The sequence below is a fragment of the Echiichthys vipera genome (assembly GCF_963691815.1).
Source record: "Echiichthys vipera genome assembly, chromosome: 16".
Lineage (NCBI taxonomy): Eukaryota > Metazoa > Chordata > Actinopteri > Perciformes > Trachinidae > Echiichthys > Echiichthys vipera.
In genome coordinates, this window is record NC_139841.1 from 21,250,943 (window position 1) to 21,272,329 (window position 21,387).

The 21,387-nt window shown below is 41.1% G+C and overlaps 2 protein-coding genes across 2 annotated transcripts; both read left to right on the top strand.

Annotated features, from left to right (window-relative positions):
* The first annotated feature begins 128 nt into the window (after positions 1 to 128).
* On the top strand, positions 129 to 6,126 carry sdad1 (SDA1 domain containing 1). The gene is made up of 22 exons (XM_083930427.1): positions 129 to 307; positions 391 to 495; positions 1,026 to 1,124; positions 1,236 to 1,346; positions 1,735 to 1,806; positions 1,925 to 2,025; positions 2,122 to 2,179; positions 2,262 to 2,336; positions 2,471 to 2,572; positions 2,665 to 2,734; positions 2,829 to 2,932; positions 3,195 to 3,252; positions 3,336 to 3,394; positions 3,481 to 3,557; positions 3,687 to 3,784; positions 3,900 to 3,976; positions 4,113 to 4,245; positions 4,342 to 4,433; positions 4,530 to 4,717; positions 4,814 to 4,898; positions 5,646 to 5,807; positions 5,910 to 6,126. Exons 1-22 carry the CDS (start codon positions 218 to 220, stop codon positions 5,952 to 5,954), a joined length of 2,061 nt encoding a protein of 686 aa, XP_083786553.1. The 5' UTR covers positions 129 to 217; the 3' UTR covers positions 5,955 to 6,126.
* A 3,230-nt stretch (positions 6,127 to 9,356) lies between these two features.
* Positions 9,357 to 19,758, top strand: klhl8 (kelch-like family member 8). Its single transcript, XM_083929337.1, has 12 exons — positions 9,357 to 9,420; positions 11,742 to 11,961; positions 12,926 to 12,987; positions 13,393 to 13,558; positions 13,748 to 14,068; positions 14,343 to 14,529; positions 15,440 to 15,583; positions 15,983 to 16,094; positions 16,576 to 16,744; positions 16,832 to 16,991; positions 17,443 to 17,644; positions 17,891 to 19,758. Exons 2-12 carry the CDS (start codon positions 11,764 to 11,766, stop codon positions 18,012 to 18,014), a joined length of 1,845 nt encoding a protein of 614 aa, XP_083785463.1. The 5' UTR covers positions 9,357 to 9,420; positions 11,742 to 11,763; the 3' UTR covers positions 18,015 to 19,758.
* The last annotated feature ends 1,629 nt before the right edge of the window (positions 19,759 to 21,387 follow it).

Below are 21,387 nucleotides of genomic sequence, written 5' to 3' on the forward strand. Positions count from 1 at the left end.
AATGAATTTGACGAGTGAATGTACATTTGAAAACTCGTTAATAAAAAAATAAAAAAAAAATAAAAAAAATTACCACCGGACAAAGACAGGACCGGAAGTGACGTCTGGACTTCCTACTGCACGTTAAATGGCAGCCTACACGTTTGCCACGCTTGTCTTGTAAACTGCCGTTTTTCATCCTTTCCTCTAAACACACACGGGGAAATACTTTAAAACCATGTCGGGGCGACACAACAACAAACTTCCTAACAACCTGCCACAACTGCAGAATCTAATTAAACGAGACCCACAGTCATACGTGGATGAGGTGAGTGTTTTTAGCCAGCAGTGCTAAAAGTTGTTAGCTAGCAGACGTGTTGTCGTAATGAATCCCTGTTTTTTTGCGCACAGTTTCTGCAGCAGTACCGACACTACCAGTCCAATGTGCAGATCTTCAAACTGCAGCCTGACAAACCAAACAAGGAGCTGGCAGACCTGGTCATGTTTCTCTCTCAGGCAAGTCGCTGTGTGTGTGTTTCAGCTTGTGTCCCCTGGTGAGCCGGATCAGAAGAAGAATTCCTTTATTAGACCCGCAAAGGGAATTTCAATTTTTTCACTCTGTTATTATTATTATTGTTCAGGTTACACACACACACAGGCCCAAAATACACACACATGCACAAACAGGACCTGTATAAATGCAATTAATGGAGAGATGTCATGGCGAGGGGGCTCCCCGAGCAGTTGGGGGTTCGGTGCCTTGCTCAACAGCACCTCAGCAGTGCCCAGGAGATGTACTGGCACCTCTCCAGCCACCAGTCCACACTCCATTCATGGTCCACACAGGGACTCGAACAGGCGACCCTCCGGTTCCCAGCAGTCACCTATGGACTGAGCTACTGCCCCCTCGTTTTAGTTTGTAACTAAAAAAAAGTGTGACTATAAGAAATTTCTGATCTTTTTACTTTAGCACACTGCTTGGTAAATGACAGTAATGTGTAGCACCTTCTGTATGTTGCGTAGTTAAAGGTCTTCTTGTCTTTCAGGTTGGTCACTGTTACGTGCAGCACCTGTCAAACTTTCCACAGGAGCTGTCTGAGTTACTAATGAGTCACCACACGATGCTAGAGCCCGACTTAAGAATGGTGAGACTTTATTCACACTGGCAACACATGAGTTTCTTGACATGAACGCAAACACCTTGTCTGTCAGCGCTTAACATGGGTTTCTGTTTGTGTGTTTCTTGTCTCTGTCAGACTTTCTGTAAAGCGCTGATTCTCCTGAGGAATAAAGATCTGATCGACCCCACCGGCCTCCTGGAGCTCTTCTTTGAGCTGCTGCGATGTCACGACAAGCTTCTTAGAAAGGTTCAAGCACAGCCCTCGAATATCTACAGCAGCAAAATTCTCTATGCCTTTGCCCCAACAACCATGCAGCTATTGGATAGTTAAGTTTTGAATGATAAGGGCATACTGAACTATATTCTGCATAGGAAAGATATTTCCCGTGTTTTATTACAACAACAAAAAGCTTCACATTTAAGGAAAGAGGAACCTATTGGCAGTAGATTAGGGGAGAGGGTTTGCGGCAAGCGTTGAGTCCATAACTCAGACCAGTTGACTTGCTTTTCTGCTGTTGCATATGTTTCTGTATTCAAATTCATATGTTCCATAGTTGACTTTCTAATCTTGTGCTCTTTTTTTGTTCCCCCCCTTCCCCTATCAGAAGTAAACACTTGCTTTTCTCTCTCCGCAGACACTGTACACACACATTGTAGCAGATATCAAAAACATCAATTCTAAGCACAAAAACAACAAGGTTAACACAGTAAGTACACAACCACGCATGTGCTGCACACTTTTGGTTTAACTGTGTGTGTGTGTGTGCTGTTGTGTGATACAGCAACCTGAAATAGTCACGGCTCTCTGGCTAATGTATGTTTCAGACGTTGCAGAACTTCATGTACACCATGCTGAGAGACAGTAATCCCCTAGCAGCAAAGATCTCTTTGGATGTTATGGTGGAGCTATACAAGAGGAACATTTGGTGGGTGTTATTGCACACATGCTGAACATATTTTAACAAGACATTATTGTTATTTTTCATGTCATTATTCTGATTATCTTTTCATCTGTGTCACAGGAATGATACCAAAACAGTTAATGTCATCACAACAGCATGCTTCTCCAAGGTCACAAAGGTATGTTTTCTCACACTGAGAGCATTTTTTTCATTATTATATCACATATTGTACACACTCACCTGCATCTCTTCCTGTTTAGATCGTTGTTGCCGGTCTGAAGTTCTTTCTGGGCAAAGATGAAGATGAGAAAACCGACAGTGCTTCAGACTCAGAGGCAAGAACCAAAAAATATATAAAGTAGTCAGAGAAAAGGATGCTTTTCTCACTCTTTAACTGATTTTTTTTGTTTTGTAATACATACTGTAAACTATACAAATGTGTTTATTAACAATCAGTCTTATCGTTCAGGCGGAGGGACCATCAGTCCGAGACCTGAAGGTGAGATATTCCACAGGCAAGAAATCCTCCAAAAACAAGAAGAAGCTGGAAAAGGCGATGAAAGTCCTAAAGGTACGACTCGTAACTCCTACAGACTACATGAATCACGTTGCTACGTTTTTATTCAAATGAATTTACTTTGTTGTTTTGATCTTTTTGGGCAGAAACACAAAAAAAAGAAGAAGGTAGAGGTGTTCAATTTCTCTGCTATTCACCTCATTCATGATCCTCAAGGTAGGCCCACCTGTCTTCTCCACAGCGTTTATTAAGGGTCATTTCTGCTGCAATTTACAAAACAGTAAACCATCAAATATCTCTGTTTATTAAGACTTCTCAGAGAAACTCTTAAAGCAGTTGGAAGACTCTAAAGAGCGCTTCGAGGTGAAGATCATGATGATGGAGTTCATATCCAGACTGGTTGGAATCCACGAGGTAAGTGACGTGTTCAAGTGGACCATGCCTTCATAGTTTGGAGAAAGGATGGATGTTTAATATCAATGATACTAGGCTTTAGTATTGCTATGTCATCTGTATGAAAAAAGCTGTTAGCAAATGCTGTCTTTCTATGGGGACCGTCAACGACTTAAGCTCAATGGAAAAGATGACTTAGACCCACCGTCTATAGAAAGACACGTGATGAAATGGAATCGTTAACGACAGGAAACGACACTGATATTTCCTCTTCCTCTTTCAGCTCTTCCTTTTCAATTTTTATCCCTTCGTCCAGAGGTTTCTACAGCCCCATCAAAGAGGTAAAAACAACTCCCAATTAAGTAAATAACAGTCCTTTGACCTCTGTTGCTAAGCCGTTTTAAACAAACCTTTGTCTTTCTAGAGGTGACAAAGATTCTCCTGTGTGCTGCCCAGGCTTCCCATCAACTCGTCCCCCCAGAGGTACATTAAGATCTAGATAGATAACACACATGGACTTAATTTAGGGGTTCCAGGATAACATCTCTCATGCGTTCCCACTTGTGCAGGTCATCGAACCTGTCATCATGACCATCGCCAACAACTTTGTGACGGACAGAAACTCTGGGGAGGTCATGACCGTGGGGTAAGAAACAGCCTTTCTTACTTTTTGGTTTCATCCAAAGTTTATGGATTCAAATGCAAAGGAGACGGTGCATCTACCAAATATTCGCCGTGTTTTATTATTAAATGTTACCCCTTTTTTGTACTCAAGTATCAATGCCATCAAGGAAGTGGCAGGCCGCTGTCCGCTCGCCCTCAATGAAGACTTGCTGCAGGACCTGACCCAGTACAAGACCCACAAAGACAAGAGTGAGTGACTTCCAGTCTGTCTTTCTTTTCTCACAACTCTGAATGCACTTAGTAAAAAGAGTTGCGCGTGTATGTTCCCTCACAGAACATGTTTTTTCTCCGTATTTGCATTCAGATGTGATGATGTCTGCCAGAGGACTGATCCAGCTGTTCAGGAATCTCAATCCACAGATGCTGCACAAGAGGGACAGGGTGAGACAACTGTGACTTTTACTGAAGACACATTTAAAAATTCCCATCACGTTCAACAACAGTGAGTATAGTTTATATACGCCAAAGGGGCTTATTAAAATGCAAATAATTGTAAACTCTGCCACTTGTTGTCCAGGGGAGACCCACAGAGGCGTCAACAGAGGCCAAGATCAAAGGCTACGGAGAGCTCGAGGCTAAAGACTATATCCCTGGAGCTGAAATCCTGGAGGTGGAGGAGGGGGAAAAAAAAGAAGGAGAGGAGGATGAAGGTGCGCAGTTATTGTTTTAATTTGAAGGATTGAATGACAGTGGCTGAACAGAATCCATTTTCATACGGTCATTAAATTCTCCATATTGTACAACAGACGGGTGGGAGAGCGCCAGTATTAGTGATGACGATGAAGACGGGGAGTGGGTGGACGTTCACCACTCATCTGATGAAGAAACAGGAGAAATGGTGAGGATCCATCAGCATAGCTTATTCATATGCTCATTGTTAATATTGTATGGTATAGTCGTTTGAATATACGAGTTATGTGTGTTTTTGTTTCAGGCGGAGAAGCTTCAGGCTATGCCAGCCGAGGAAAGAAAAGCCAAAGCGGCGGCGGTCAGCGGCAGCAGGCTCCTCACTCAAGACGACTTCAAGAAGATCCGCCTGGTCCAGCTGGCCAAGGAGGTCAACGCCGCACCAGGGAAGGGCCAGAAGAGAAAAAATGTGGACCTTGACGATAAGGAAGACAGGTTAGGGCGATATTTGAATGGTATCATTTTCATAACACAATAATTTTTAAGCATGATAATCATACTGTGGGTTTTTTTTTTCTCCAAATCTTTCAGAGGGGAGCTGCTGACTTTGAGGAATATTGAGAAACTGCATAAGAAACCAAAAGAAGACAAGGAAACACGCCTGGCAACAGCAATGGTGAACCTTCCTCTACATATAGAGAGATTTGAACTATTCTTAAGCCCTTTTCAGACGGGCCTAGTTTAATGTGGGGTAAAACAGTCTTACCTCAGGGATGTCTGTGATATCGATGGCCAATTCAAACGGCATTAAGTAATCCCTGTATTCTGCCAGAGGTGGGAGGGGTTACTCGTGTTTACACACTGCCGTCACCTCCCTGTCGCCATTTGCGGTTCTTCCTGATATCACAACACATAACTAACTAAACACGAAACTAAAGGACTGAATCGATTATGAAAAAAGGGTTGAGTGCTTCTTCAAGTCCCTCAATGCTCAAAATAATGTGAAAACTACGTTTTGACAGAATATCAACATACGTTTTACAGATGGTCGTATTCAGACGGGATTAGTTTTTACCCAGGGTATTTTCTCCAGATCGTTTTACAGAAGGGGAAAATCGGCATCATTTTTACTGACATTCTCCTGAATAATTACTGACACGGCGCATTCGGACAGGACTAGGACCTCTGGTAAAAATGACTATACCCTTGTATATTGTGACAGTAAGTAATGCTGTGTAGGGCTGCAGATAACTATTATTTCCATTATCTGTTAGCCTGCTGATTATTTCCTCGATTAATCATTCGGTTTATAAAATATCAGAAAATGGCTTCAAATGTATTTTTATTTTTTTCTTTACCATCATTGATCAATTGATTAATCGTCTAATGATTACAGCTCTAATCTGACTTTCGATTTTTCCAGGCGGGGCGGTCCGACCGGAAGGACTTTGTCAAGAAGCATACCAAGCTGAACCCACACGCCAGCACCAGCAACAGGGAGAAGAGGAAGACGAAGAACTTCATGATGATGAGACACAGTCAGAACGTCCGAACCAAAGGCAAACGCTCCTTCAGAGAGAAACAGGTATGTGTTACATAAAGCTTCTGTATTTGACTGCATGGGTACAGTTATTTTATTGAATATAAAGCTGAATTAAAACTGAAAATATGTTCATTTCTTATCCAGATTGCTCTACGGGATGCACTCCTGAGAAAGAAGAAGTACAAGTAGGACACATGGACATAATACTGTGTTTGCCTCGTGCCAGCCATCCGGGGGCCATCACAATGTCAAATAATATTGTACATCCTTAAAGTAGTCTGTAAAACATGATCAGTTTATTATTGTATTTTCAGTGGACGGACAGCATAAATTGACTCTGTTCTGAAATAAACAATCTTTGATAGTTGTTGTGTGAAGGTTTCTGGTTGAAGAGGTCTGGTTTATGTCTTAAGCTCTCCCTAATGAATTGCCTCCCATTGGTCTCAGGTTTATTCACAAGAAAGTTTCCTTTCCAAAGTTAAAAAGATCTACCATCTATATATGAGAACACAATCCTAAGTTTTGTTAAATTGCATGTTAGACAATGAGCACTGACAGTGTTAATCTTTACCTTTTAAACTCTTTGTTCTGTTCTGATCCCATTCATTCATTAATTTAATTATCTTCAACCGCTTGTCCCTGTCGGGGTCACTGGGGGGGCTGGAGCTGATCCCAGCTGACATCGGGCATGAGGCGGGGTACACCCTGGACAGGACGCCAGTCTATCACAGGGCACATAGAGACGAACAGAGACAGACAACCATTCACACTCACATCTACGGGCAATTTAGAGTCATCAATTAACCTAACACCTGCATGTCTTTGGACTGTGGGAGACGGGGAGAATATGCAAACTTCACACACAAGGGCCCCAGCCAGGATTCAAACCGGGAACCCTCTTGCTGTGAGGCGACAGTGCTAACCACTACACCATTCATTATTATTATTATTATAGAGAGTTATACCAGTGCTGTGATGACAGTTTCAAGCTAATTGTGATATTGTAGGTATATCTGAATTATGTTTATGGACCGGAACCTCACCTGTAGTACTGTAGAGCTGTTTTGATCATTTCTGTGGGGGCGGGTATAACGTGTCCACATTAACGACATGTTTTCAATATTTCTTCTTGGTGTTCACGGCATAAACATGCAGACGCTGCACTGATGCACTTGAAATAGAATTCAATCAGGATGTGAGGGTGTTGTTAATGTATAATTTTAGCAAAGATTTAATTGGCCAATATAGTTATGTAACACCTGTAATCACAGTCTAACATTTCCTTACTTTGAACATTACTTTGTAGTTTAGTGCCTTATTTTGAACATCAGGGAGACAGAGTACAAAATAAGACAACACAATCACAACTAAAGAATTTGACACAGTGTATGTGACTATGTTTGTTAGAATTTAGCTGCACAGTCTCTTTGTTGTGATGTTTTAGAGCAAATAAACTTAAGTTGCAGTTAAATCCTGATATGAAAGATGACACTGATATTCTTAGAAATGTCAGAGAGAAGAAAAAGGTGACTGTTCTGATCATTTTGGGGGCATCAGTAACATTAAGTAGGTTGTACATTAGCATGACGAAACTCTTTATAATAAGGGTTGTATGTAAGTAATGCCTAACTAATGCATGACTCAATTTAATGCAGGATGTATCATGAATTAATTCTGCTCATTATTAACAAATGCATGACTCAATTCAAATCAGTATGACTACGTGATTAGTTCAGACTTAATAGATCATCATTTAAGAAATGTGGATTCTTAGGGCGCGCTCACACTATCCTCCCGGACCGAGACCCGGACTTTAGGGTACTTGTCCCCCCTCCCTCTCCCCCCCGCGCCCCAGCCCCGTTTGTACTCACACTACCAGGGCCTCGGCCAATGCTTCTTGCTGTCCATACGCCTTCAAGCCGTAACACGTCACACGCATTGATCGCGTGTGTGGCTTTGTTTACAAATCTTTCCATAGACCTCGGAGTTTTATGTGCGTCTTGTCGACTGTTTTTGAATATTTTCATCCGACCAAATCTGCAGTAAACACTCCACCTCCGCATCACACCAACGTGAACCTTTCCCCACCATTGTTGTTGTTGTTAAATGTCCGCGCATGGTCCGTCCTTCTATTTACATGTCCGAACAGGCGGACAAAACGCTACTGCCGTAGGGCTCGTGCGCGTGCGCGTGCACGTGCGCACGCTCGTGCTCGTACATGTGCAAACGGCTCCGCTAAAGCCCACCTCTTTCAAGCGGGCCGTGGCGGCCCAGCTGGCCCCAGTTGAGCGCGGAGCGGGTGCGCTCACACTACTTAAAGGTACTAGACTTTAGCTGAAAAACCGGTTTTGGCCGCGGCCAAAAGGATAGTGTGAGCACGCTCTGAGTTACTCCATACATTCATTAATATGCAACCAAATTATCTGGGTTCCTCTAACATACATAAGTTTGAGTAATGCTAAGGTAAACATTTAAGAATATGATTAATACCCTTAGTATTAAGAGTTACCCTGCATGTTTAAATACATTGGAAAGTATGTTCCTCGATATGATGGTATTGATATATGATATTTCACACTGATCAGCTTCAGTAATAAGCTACTATATTACATTTGAAACAAGTGATAGACTGATATGTTTTTTACTTTGGTAGAAGCCGATGCGGGCTGCTGTGTTCGCCGTTAGTTTAGAGTCATCTAAACTAATAGATGATAGTTTTTTCCCGGCATTATTTACAGACAGGCGTCCACAGGCAACTCCGTGTTACTGGAGATGCTTTTTTTTAGACCCAGGACCAGGTGGAGAGATTAGATCTCCACACTGGCCTGGGAACGCCTCGGGATCCCCCAGTTAGAGCTGGTTAATGTGGATCGGGAAAGGGAAGTTTGGGGTCCCCTGCTAAAGCTGCCGCCCCCGCGACCCGACCTCGGTTAAGCGGATGAAGATGAGATGAGATGAATAAATGTTCCTTTTTTTAAAATTAAGACTAGTAACATTTGTCATCATCATTATGTAATTCTTATGATGTAAATTAAGGGAGAAAAAGTGGTATCGACTCAAGAAAATCTACAGTCTGTATCGCCATCGGCTAAAGCTAATGGAACAAAAAGAAAATCAGTATCTGAATCGGTCCTAAAAAATCCATATCGGTCAACCCTATTTGAAACTGGCTGCTTTTAACCAGCATTAGCAGCTACATTTGTAACATTTTTAACACTTATAACTTATTGCTCCTTCTCACTTATTTAGTTTGTACTTATTTTATTTCAATCTGCTGCTAAATTGAACAGTGCGTATTGTTGTATATTGTATATACCTACGCTTAACCACGACGTCTGTTGCACTCTGTCACACTTAGTTCATTGCTTGATTTATCTTACGTTAGCTTTATTTTGATTTGATTTATGTTTATGCTTATTGTTACTCTGATCCTTTCCCACCTTTGTATTGAAACTGTTACAAAATAATTTCCCTCAGGATAAATAAAGCTTCTTGAATCTTGAATCTTGAATTCTATGTTGTTCCTTCAGCTGAGGTTCAGGTGAGGCCCTTTAAGACTACATTACCCATGAAGCACCTGGAATCACAACAAACGTGCCAATGCCAAACATTCCACTCAATGAAGCCGGCATCTTAATTCTCGCTGCGACATGAGGTATCTAAATTAAACATTTTTGACTCAACGAAACGATTATCCAACGTTTCACGGTCATTTGTAGCATTTCACATTTAGTATTGTTCGCTTAAATCCCGGTTAAATCCTGTCCCGTTTCCCTGACAGCTAAAATTAGCTCGCGCACGGATGCTAGTGTGCTTGCTAGTTGCTGTTAGCAACAAGCTAGCCGTTATGTGTTTGTCTTAATAGCTTTATCTCGGTCTTTAGGGTTATTGTTTGTCTGGTTTCATAAAGAGAGACTAATATGTGGTTCAACGTTATAAATACAATGATAACACGGTACGTACACATTAATATTAACTGCTATAACCTCTTGATAAACCGAGCTCGTCTTCATAAACTGTTGACGTCTGTTTGTGGGATGTTTGTCTTTTACCTCTTCTCTTGACATTGTGTTGTAGCTGTTTAAGCCTCTTTGTTACAGACATTTGGTTGATGATTATGTTTCTGTCGATCTATTAGTCGAGTTAGTGTTCCTTTAATTTCTCAAAACATCATGTTGGTTGTATAATAGGACTATAGCCTTTAATTTAATGTGAGGAACAAGTGCAATAATAAGTATACTGATTACTGATTGTTGGACTGTATACAAATATGCAGTTTATCACAGCTGTAATGTGCTGGAAAAGCATGAAAATGCACCTTGAAATGCTTGAGTAGTGTTTGAACTTGTCTTTGGAAGAGGAGCCCTGCATATGGGTCAATTTATTGTATATTTTAGGCATGTGCAAGGAAAAGTGTCGTTAGCTTTCACACTTTTATACTTGAGCAGATGCATGTTTGGTACCCAATATATAAATAAGCATGGAGGGTTAATCTGATTAACTAGGAGGACTAAAGATGCACTACTTTCAGACAGCAAGCAGTATCTAATACAGAGGTAGAGGTAGGCCAAAGCCCTCTGTGAGCTGTCTAAGAAGTGCAAAGATCAAATGGTAAACGTGCATCTGTGACATGTAATCAGAGGAAGTACAACACAATAGGTGAAATACAGGTGAAAGGCATTCCCAGCAACTTGCATAATAAATACCCTCTTTGACATATATATTCATACTCCTTTTTTACACAGTCTGCCTCACCTAATCTCTTAAAAAGTGATGGGGAAATATAGTCATTCAGTGTTATAGGAATTGATGATTACTGTCACAATATTCTGATCAAAGGCCAAACATTTGGAAGAACAGCATTGAGTGTATTTGCTGACAACAGTAGGATCACATGGGTGCTTTGTGGTAGTCGGTAGTCCCTCTTTTTTTTCTTTCACGATGCAGATGCATAGAAAATGTGTATGAATTTGCTCTTGGCTTGGCACATACTGCTTTCAGTTTGTATTCAGTGAAATTGAGTTGTGCAATACATCTCTGCTTTTAAATTATTGACTGTTTCCCCATAAATAATACAACATGACAACGTTATCATCTTAAGGCCATGAAAGTGTTCCTGAATCTCTCGTTGATTTAAGTGGATATCACTAACTCCCTTCATGTGGTTTCAACGAAGGGACCTACAAAGTAGGACAGAAGTGGAGAGAGAGCCTTTGATCACTAGTGCATATGATGGGGCTTGATGTTTCTGCTCGTATAGCTGAGAGGACTAGTGATGAGGGGGCGATACACTGAGTCTATTCAGTGTCAGAGACATAGCTTCAGAGAGAGACACTGCATCATCTGTAAGGTGTGGGTGGAGCTTTGGTCTCTGGCTGTCTATTCTCAGTTTCTCTGTGACATATCATCTGTGGAGATTTTTCATCAGATTCAGCAATAGGTAGGAATTTGGTTTGATGGCTCAGCATTGTCTGCACACTGTTGTTATGTTAGCTTGGAGGAATCTGCTTGCCCTGTTTTTTTTCTTCACATTTGGCTCCAGTCTCTGCTGAATGAGTAAAGGGGAAGTGACACTGAAAGGGGGAGGAATACTGACCAAACTTGCCCAGCTGGCAGGCATTCTCCCCCACCACTGATTTCCCTTTTGTTTCCTCAATTGAAGCCTGCAGAATGTTATTTGCAGAGAGTTGCGATTTCTATTTCTACAAGTTATTTTTTATGTCAGGCGGTCAGTGGCAGTCAACATTTGTCTGCTTATTGCTAAGGATGAGTGATTATTATTTATTATTTAGTTCACAGCATACTTATGTAATTGTTTGATTATTATCAGTAAATCTCTTGATTTAATCAATCCTTGAGTTTTTTGTTTAGACTGTGAAAATGGTTGCTGATTAAGTTTTTGTTGATTCTACTGATTAATCATTGATTCAGTGATTTCTTTTTTTCAAACCGGAAACTCTCTCATCTCTCTTTTAGGTGTTGTTACCTGTAGCCAGCTATGGCACCAGGGGATGTGGTGCCAGACCATGCCAAGCAGCTGAAGCCTAAGGAGAAGCGGCCTGGAAACAGGGCATTGAAAGCAGACTGTGAGCCTGATGGGTCCTTTGTCTTTGAAGCTCATGAGGCTTGGAAGGACTTCCATAACTCCCTCAGGCATTTCTATGAAGTAGGAGAGCTCTGTGACGTCACACTGAAGGTGGGTCACTCTGTCCTGACTCAGGTAAAGAGAGACATTTGTGTTACGAGTTTGAGTTAAGTGTGGTGGTTGGATTAATTTTCAATCCCTTAATAGCTGCAGAAATCACAGTTCAGCCTGTCTGAGCAGTTGAACTGTAGGCTATTTTCATTTTTAATTAGAGCTGCAATGATGAGTCAACTTTGAAGAAAATTGAGTGAAGCTGAGATTGAAAAGTGGCAACTGGAACGCCACGATGGTACAGCGGCATAAACCGACCCCTAGAGCGGTATGCTGCTTGTTTTCCACAGGCAAATACCCTTTGTGCCGCATGAAGGGGCTTTTGTCAGTGACAAACAGTAAAATGATTTCATATATCCATGCAGATGTACCCAAAGTTAATATTAGAGCTAGCCTTAGCTAACATGGCTACTGTTAGCTTAGCCACTGAAGTCAGTGACTAATCACTTACAGAAATTTAGAGCCAACTAAGCAAATAAAAGGAATGTATACATTTCTCTTGTGATTACTGTTTTTGGGATATATGTAATGCTTTTGAAATGGCAGTAAAGCAATTTCCTGTATTGTTATTGATGTTCTCATAGCTAGCCTTAGCTAACCACTACTCTAATCAATGACAAAAATCTGGTGTTGACAGTGTCCTAAAACTTTCAAGCATCACCAGCATTTTGGAAACTGTATGCTCCAGTGGAACACACGGCGGTATACTCTGGGGATCAGTTCATGCCGCTGTTACTTGAATATAAAGATTTCCTGCTTTCTCTGTTTTATATCATATGAAACTGAATATCTTTGGACATTTATCACTCTCTCTAGGCCAAACTATTAAAAGGAATAATTGAAAAATGTATCTGCAGGTTAATCAATTATGAAAACAAAAAATAATTGTTAGCATTATTTCCATAAAATTGTATACAAGGGTGGTTTTTTTAAGCACATATTTTGTATTTGTCTCTCTTTGCAGGTTGGTAGTAGGTTGATACCATGTCACAAGCTAGTGCTGGCCTGTGTGATCCCTTACTTCAGGTATGATTTATTTTTGAGGGTTTGTTTTTAACTAGGCCTATAATCTATTTTCAGTACTTCACATACAAATAAGATGTTTTTTATAGCTGAAATAGTTGCTGTAACTCTTCAATAGGTAGCAAAGTATATAATATTGTTCACCATGAGGAGAGCTAAGGGAAGTGGGCTAAGCTGTATTTTACTGCGTTACCATCCTTACTACTGGCTATAACTTCTAACACAACAATTACTAACCCAACTAACTCTCATGCAAAAAAAGAAAAAGTACTGTAATATACCGTGAAACCACCAGAATCTTAATAAATACCATGAAACTATTTTTTGGTAATATTTTCCAGCACTACACACAGCTCTGTAGAAGGTATTTTTTCTCGTTCTTGTCTAAGTGACTATTCCTTCCCTCAGGGCCATGTTCCTGTCAGAGATGTCCGAGGCTAAGCAGGAACTGATAGAGATCAAGGACTTTGATGGTGACGCTATCCAGGACCTGGTGCATTTTGCTTACTCCTCCAAGCTAACATTAACTGTGGACAATGTCCAGCCACTGCTTTATGCTGCCTGCATCCTTCAGGTAAAGAAACACAAATACAATCGATCAACAAGCCGTGAAGGCATTTTCATCTGCATTTTCTTTTTTGTACTGATGCTCAAATACTTACTTAGCAAATCAAAATGTTATGACAATTTTGTACACAGAACCGAATTCCATTATGTAACAGATCATCTGTAAAATGTCTTTATTACTGCTTGAATCTATTAGGTGGAGTTGGTGGCGAGAGCCTGCTGTGAGTACATGAAGGCCCACTTTCACCCTACTAATTGCCTGGCAGTTCGTACCTTTGCTGAGAGTCACAATCGTGTGGACCTCATGGACATGGCTGACCGCTATGCCTGTGAACACTTCACGGAGGTAGTGGAGTGTGAGGACTTTACCTGCGTGTCGCCACAGCACTTGCGCACATTATTGTCCTCCAGCGAGCTCAATATCCATTCAGAGACACAGGTGTACAATGCAGCAGTGAAATGGTTGAAATCAAACCCGCAGCATCACGAGGCCTGGCTGGACCAGATCATGTCTCAGGTAAGAGGGTGCACATCTTAAGGCAATAACAGGGTGTCGCTTGATCTATTTTCCGTAAACTAAGGTTGCATCTTCCAGAATTTAATATCGCCAAAAGTTTTGTGTTCGGAAGTACCTCTGTGTGTGTTCCAGTAGACTTTATATGACGTAGTTTACTGTTTATTTGAAGGTTTAGCTGCAGAAATGTGTGAAATGAATGTTACATATGTGTTCACAGCTTTATGTAATCACTTTTACAACCACAATACAATGTGTATGCTGGTCTCTCCTTCAGGTGCGCCTCCCCCTGCTCCCTGTAGAGTTCCTGACTGGAACAGTGGCTAAGGACGAGATGATTAAGGGTAACCTGAGTTGTCGGGACCTGATGGATGAAGCCAGGAACTACCACCTGCACCTCAGCAACAAGGTGGTGCTGGACTTTGAGTATTCAGTTCGTACCATACCCCGGAAACACACTGCAGGTAGTACTTCTATGGTGGTTTATGGCTTTGAACATGTAACTACTGATTTTATGGCATTTTTAGTAACATTCAGCACTTTTTCTTCTTCTTTTTTCATCTTAAAGAATACACTGCTAGGCCTAGTCCACGCGAACACAGGTATTTTTGAAACCGATGGACCCTGGTTTAAAGAAAAATTCCTGCCCACACCACCGGTGTTATATAAAATATCTCCGTCCACATGAAACCGCAAAATCCCCCTCAAACAATGTCATGCACATGCCAAAGCAGTAGGTGGCGATAGCATTTACGGAAAGGTAATTTTAGCCGATTACAAGGCTGGAAAAATAATTATTAAAAATAATAATAATTATTATTATTATCTTAATAGATCACGCTGATGTATCTGTTGCTGGATGTGGTTGAGTAGTTGAATGAGAACCACAGAAATTGCTGACAAGTAAATAGCACCAGCATTTTGGCTAGGTCTTCCATTACAGCAACTCCGTCAGCTGGTCACGCTGGTCACGAGTGCTCCACAAGTCTCTCAATGGATACAACTTACTGCTTACCATCAAACAATATTAAAAACAAATTGCCGTTTTCCTCGGTCATCCTGTCCACACATGACTACTGAAACCGCACTTTTCGAAAAGTTCACCCTGGATTAGGGTTACAAAAAACTCCAGTTTCAGGAGCCCACAACTGCGGTTATGCAGTTTAAGGCCAAACCCTGCAGAGAAACACACGCTTTCAAAAATACCCCTGTTCGTGTGGACAGCCTCTAACATAACGTCTTGTTAGTACAAAGTTTGTCATATTTGCTTCATCTTTTAAAAAATATATTTATTCTGAGGTTTTGTGGGCATGTGTGTGTGATGTGTGTTATCTTACTGCGCCAACATTTTGTTCTTTCCTACCATTTCCTCAGGGGTTTTGTTCTGTGTGGGGGGCCGAGGGGGTTCTGGTGACCCATTTCGCAGCATCGAGTGCTACTCCATCACTAAGAACAGCTGGTTCTTTGGTCCTGAAATGAACAGCAGACGGCGTCACGTGGGTGTAATCTCTGTAGGAGGTAAAAGGGATTGTATATAATAATATGGCATGGAAAGTCAAACAGTTATTACATTATCCACTCAGTTGCCTGTTTTATTAGGAACACCTAGCTGAAACTAATGCAGTCTAATACAACAGCCTTTCAAAAGATCCTACATTCATGAAGTTTATAATGTTCAGTTTTTGTTGAAGGGGTTTTTAGAAAGTGGTGGATCCAACTTTATGATCATTTCGGAAGCTGCAGGTTGTGGTGCTGTGTCACATTATACAGAGAGGTGTTTCTGTTATTTACATGAACCGACAACGTAGTGGATTTTATGCACATTTTCTATGAATACATAGATCATTTGTAATTACTGGTCAGGTCACATAATCATAAAGACTCATCTTCATATCTGTTTGATGTTGGTTTCCTTAGGCAAAGTTTATGCAGTTGGGGGCCATGATGGTAACGAACACTTAGGCAACATGGAGATGTTTGACCCTCTCACCAACAAGTGGATGATGAAAGCCTCCATGAACACCAAGAGGTACACACGCACTACAGTATACTGAATGTGAATGGGACTTTGCTTTGGCTCACATTCTGGGAGAGGAAATGAATGTTCCTGAGCCAACATTTTACAACCTCCAGCTTCTCATGATCTCTCATTTTGAGCAACATTGTCACAACAGCCTTCCAAAATATGGAATAGTTATGAAAAGTTAAAACGCAATGCAGAGCGGCTGAAGTAGCGAGTAGGATTGTCTGGGGGGGTCAAATCGACTAAGCTGGACAAAGTAATTAAGAATGTAGAATTTAATGATTATACAGAAGCTGAGAAATGATTCATACTGTTCTTTAAGCCAACAGCTATTAGTCTTAGCGTCTGCTGTTTATCTGACAATCCTAAATTTTGATAAAATTATTTGCTTTTTTCTATTTACCATCTACAGTATGTTTTACTTTACCTGGTGTATGGATTAAATAGCAGAAATAGTACTCTGAGCAAGGATATGTGTGTTCCTCAGGAGGGGTATAGCCCTGGCAGCTCTTGGCGGTCCTATCTACGCTATTGGAGGTCTGGATGACAACTCCTGCTTCAATGACGTGGAGCGTTACGACATCGAAAGTGACTGCTGGAGCGGTGTGGCTCCAATGAACACACCAAGAGGAGGAGTGGGATCTGTGGCATTGGGGGTAAGATTGCAAAGGACGGCCAATCAGTTGTGAATGATGTATGATATCTACTCCGGACTTCACGGCGTTATGACCTCTCCTCGCCAGAGTTTTGTGTATGCAGTGGGAGGTAATGATGGCGTGGCGTCCCTGTCCAGTGTGGAGCGGTTTAACCCACACCTCAACAAGTGGACGGAAGTCAGCGAGATGGGCCAGCGACGGGCCGGAAATGGAGTCAGCAAACTAAATGGTTGCCTCTATGTAGTGGGTGAGAGGAATAGATAAACACGGCTCACATGCCTCCTAGATACACACCCAACACTTTTATACACAAATACATGAATCAGGAAAGACAAAAGTTCATGTTTTGTGAAGTTATCTGGTAACTGATTAACAGAGTGTGATGATAGGATTTTTATTTTATTGTACCACTTAAATTTGAGTCATTCAAAGTTCATTAAACCATCTGTTGTGGCATTTTGCCCGATCAGTAGCTGTGGCCTCCTATAATACAGGGAATCCTCTTATGTTATGCCTGCTCCATTATCAACAACATACATCTCCTCAGAGCAGTTGTTACACCTGAGTGTGGTGTTTACACGTGTTATTTGATGTGAAGTTATATTATACATGTCAGTTTCCTGTTTCACCCTTGAGCTTTTTTGACTAACTTACTTGAGGTAAGATTTTTAATATCGCCTCCCTGATGTTTCTTACAGGTGGTTTTGATGACAATTCCCCCCTGAGCTCTGTAGAGCGCTTTGACCCACGAATGCACCGCTGGGAGTACGTGTCTGAACTGACCACCCCACGCGGGGGTGTCGGGGTAGCCACTGTAATGGGACGAGTGTTCGCAGTCGGGGGTCACAACGGGAACATCTACTTGAACACAGTGGAGGCTTTTGAGCCTAGAATGAACAGGTGAGGAGGAGACGAATGAAGACTTTGCGATGTAATGTGTTGGGGAGGTCGTCTTCATTATGCTTCATTTTGACACATCAGAAACCATCCAACCACAGAGACTACATCCATGTTTTATGCTGTGTACTGAAACAGGGCTCAACCTGTGACATACTTATATGCTCAGATATATTGCTGTGTTGTTCAGGACTGTATTTCAGTATGTCTTGTGATAATTTTGTTGTGATTTTATATGTTGCTGTGCAGATGGGAGCTGGTGGGTTCAGTTTCTCACTGCCGTGCCGGAGCCGGAGTGGCTGTCTGTTCGTCTCACGTCAGCCAGATCAGGGACGTCGGCCAGGGCTCCAGCAACGTGGCCAACTGCATGTGACCGCCGCTCCACTCATTACCAGGTGACTGACTGCCAGGCCACCATCAGATCTGATCACTGCGCAACAAAAAAAAGCACACAAAGAGTGAATGAATTATTTTTTCGGCCCTGAGAAACTTTATAACTGTCGCCACTGTCTGAACATCAGCCTTAATCAGATTTAGGCGATGTTCAATTTGCACTCAGTGATCAAGGAACATTACGGAGGTTTCTCTGACAGAATGACACATTGTTCTTGACTCCTGCTGACGTTATTTGCAATCAGAAATGTAGTATTTTGTACTGTATCCTCTTCTGTTTGACTGCCTTGACACATTTAACTTTTCTTTTAAGGGAACAAAGTAGCTGAGCCTTTTAGTTTTTAATACTAACGCCTTGAGTAAGAGAGGGGACTCTGGACTACTAGGTTAACTACACATTAGTTATGAATGTGGGCTGTATAATAGGCCAGTATGAGCACATTTCAAATGTCTCCTCATTAAGAACATCTCTGGAATCGTTGGCTCTGCAGCTGTTGTGACAAATCAGTAATTTGAAAGAAATCATACTGCATTCAACACCTTCCTTTCAGCGTGTGCAGTTAAAACATTAACATTTCCATCACTCAGTCTGAAATACGATGTTAAGATGTCAAATACATTTCCAAGATTCACGCGATCTCATGCTAGGTTAAGTGAAAGTCAGACTTTTTAAAGATGCATTTCAGAATTATTCTATCGGCAGTTCCAACAGCAGTAAGCTGGATCATACTGCACTAGTTGTAGCTGGAATATGCCTGTAGTTGTGTTAGAACAATCATTTAAGGCTGATTGGGGAAAAATCATCCACTGGGTACGAGGTGACCAGTCCAAGGAATTGAACTGCTGCAAGTGCAAAACACAAAGAAATGTCAGCCATTCTGAGAAGCTGTAGATACAAATCTGGCTAAACGCCTGCTGAATCCTGAGTCGCCACCATCATGTCGACCTCAGGGTAGAGAAATGTTTGATGACTACATCCCTGAGAGCAATACAGTGCACCTCTGCAGTTCTTTTCCAGTTTTACATTATTGTATTGAAATCTGTTCAAACGGACAAGGGCAGATATTCAAATTGAAGATTTGTGTTTGACGATAGCTGGACTGTCAGAAACCCTAATCCGAGTGCTTTCAGATGTGTATGAGATGCAGCGGAGGTTTGTCTCTGCAGATGGTTGCGTTATATTTTAATATATGAACATTTTGTACAATAAAATAGGTGTATCTTTGGTATTCTCCTTTACTACACTATCTAATCCATTGCTGTGCACTATTTTCCTAGAATAGATGTGAAGTCTGAGTATATTTTTGTCCTAAATTGAGAATTTCATGTTATAGTTTTAAAGATGTTTATTTAACACTTTCCGTCATATTATCTATGAAAAATGTAATTCTTTTTGGCCAACAGTTTAGTTTTTTCAGAATAGGCTGACAGATTGATGACTTTAAAACATAAATGCTATGTTGATACTAGAAATAGAAATATTATTGCACAGTTTATGTCCTTCATTTTAGTGCATATTACCAACCTGGTACATTTTACACTGAAACTGAAGAAAAACTTGTTGCCAACTTTGTCAGCAAATGAGCCAGAAACCTATTTTGTAAATCTTTTGTAAACCTAACTGTACTTTGTGTTGTTTTTGCTCCTCCGGACTGCTTCCATCTTGTGCTTTTTATTTACATGCTATTGGTATACATTGGTACAATAAAGCTATGTGAAAAGTTTATTGGTTGGTCTTTCAGTCTTTATTTTCCTCTAACACTTATTGTTTTAATGCTTTTTATAAAACTAACTGTAACGTCTGTTGTAAAAAAGTCTCTATCAACATTCCCATCAGACTGCTCTAAAAAAAACGCTGTTGTTGTTGTTTGTCTTGATTTTATTCTAAATGATGTTTGATAAAATTATAGTATTTCTGAAAAGTAGACATCACAAGTTTTCCCGGTTCTGATGTGTCGGCTGAGCAATATCGCATATAAAAGATAATTTCATACAAAATTAGCATTTATTGTTTTGTAACATGCCACTAAACCGAGTTAAAAAGTAACAGTTAGAGGCAGAGGTTTGGCCGTATAAAGTTAAATGTTTAGCTGACGACGTTGTTTTAAACTGTCTTCTGGACTTTGTGGTTTCACTGTCAAATGTGACGTGCGCTCTCCCATAATCGATGTTTTTAAAGGTGCCTGATGCTACTGTTGCACAAATTGTTGTTGTTAATCGCTTGATCTCATCTCACATATTATTTATAAAACACAGTCAGTCCATTGACTCAAGGACTTTTACGTTAACATAATTTATGTGGTGTTTTTTTTTCACCTATGTCCATTTTGCATAGTCAAATCTGGGTTTCTGGGTTTGTTATTTGTGGTTATATGAAATTCTAATGCTTTAGCCTTGATATTGAACATTGTGGAATCAAAATACTTTGGTTGTTTTTCCTCATTTAAGTTTTATTTGAGAACCGTAGGTTGTAATGTAGAAATTGAGGGAAGAGGTCAAGTGTTTGTCGTCTGTGTTTTACTGCTTTCAGTCTTTGGACCCTGGGCGGATGCTGAAAAGAGGTGAACCAAAGAGACGATGCTCAGACGTCTGATAACTGTGAGGTCGAGAACATCACACACTTTGCCAGGTTCAGGGGAGTTTGGGGAAAAACTTAAAGCTAGGATGCGTAGAAACACACCTTGAGAGGAAAACCCAGAAAAAGAAAAATGGACAGAAGACAAAGAATGCTTCTGCAGCTGCTCAGCTTTGCTGCTCTTCTTGCTTGCGGTGAGTCTCTTTTTGAGGAGGTCAAAGCGTAAACCTGAGAGCACTGGCCCTCCTTTTAGTTTCTGAATGCTCAAAACAAACGCCAATAAGAACCGTGTGAGATATGAACTGAAAGTTGTGCTTTTGATCTGTTTTAAAATGTGTGTTTGGATGTAAACGCAGAACTCGGGGACATTGAGTACATTAACTCTGCCTTTTGCTATATGTTTGAAGACATTTCACAGTGGTGGTGTGGTGGGTGGCACTGTTGCCTCACAGTGAAAGGGTTGCTACTTTGAATCCCAGCTGGGGCCCTTCTGTGTGGAGTTTGCATGTTCTCCCCTGTGTGGGTTCTCTCTGGGTTCTCCGGCTTCTTCCCACAGTCCAAATACATGCACGTGTTTGGTCAATTGATGACTCTAAATTGCCCGTGAGTGTGGATGGTTTTCTGTCTCCGTTTGTCCTGAGACAGACTGGCGTCCTGTCAGTCCGAGTAAGCTGGGATCGGCTCCAGCGACCCCAATAGTGGCAAGCGGTTGAAGATAACTGGATAAATCTCATCCCATTTAAATTTTGTTTTGGCATAAAAGTAATAAGGATGGGTA

Bases quoted from the DNA above. Each gene is read 5' to 3' on its own strand.
- sdad1 (XM_083930427.1), top strand. From the start codon at position 218: ATGTCGGGGCGACACAACAACAAACTTCCTAACAACCTGCCACAACTG. The intron at 2,735-2,828 runs GTAGGCCCACCT...CTGTTTATTAAG, and splicing joins CCTCATTCATGATCCTCAAG to ACTTCTCAGAGAAACTCTTA. The intron at 3,785-3,899 runs GTGAGTGACTTC...ATTTGCATTCAG, and splicing joins CAAGACCCACAAAGACAAGA to ATGTGATGATGTCTGCCAGA.
- klhl8 (XM_083929337.1), top strand. From the start codon at position 11,764: ATGGCACCAGGGGATGTGGTGCCAGACCATGCCAAGCAGCTGAAGCCT. The intron at 15,584-15,982 runs GTAAAAGGGATT...TGGTTTCCTTAG, and splicing joins GGGTGTAATCTCTGTAGGAG to GCAAAGTTTATGCAGTTGGG. The intron at 16,095-16,575 runs GTACACACGCAC...TGTGTTCCTCAG, and splicing joins GCCTCCATGAACACCAAGAG to GAGGGGTATAGCCCTGGCAG.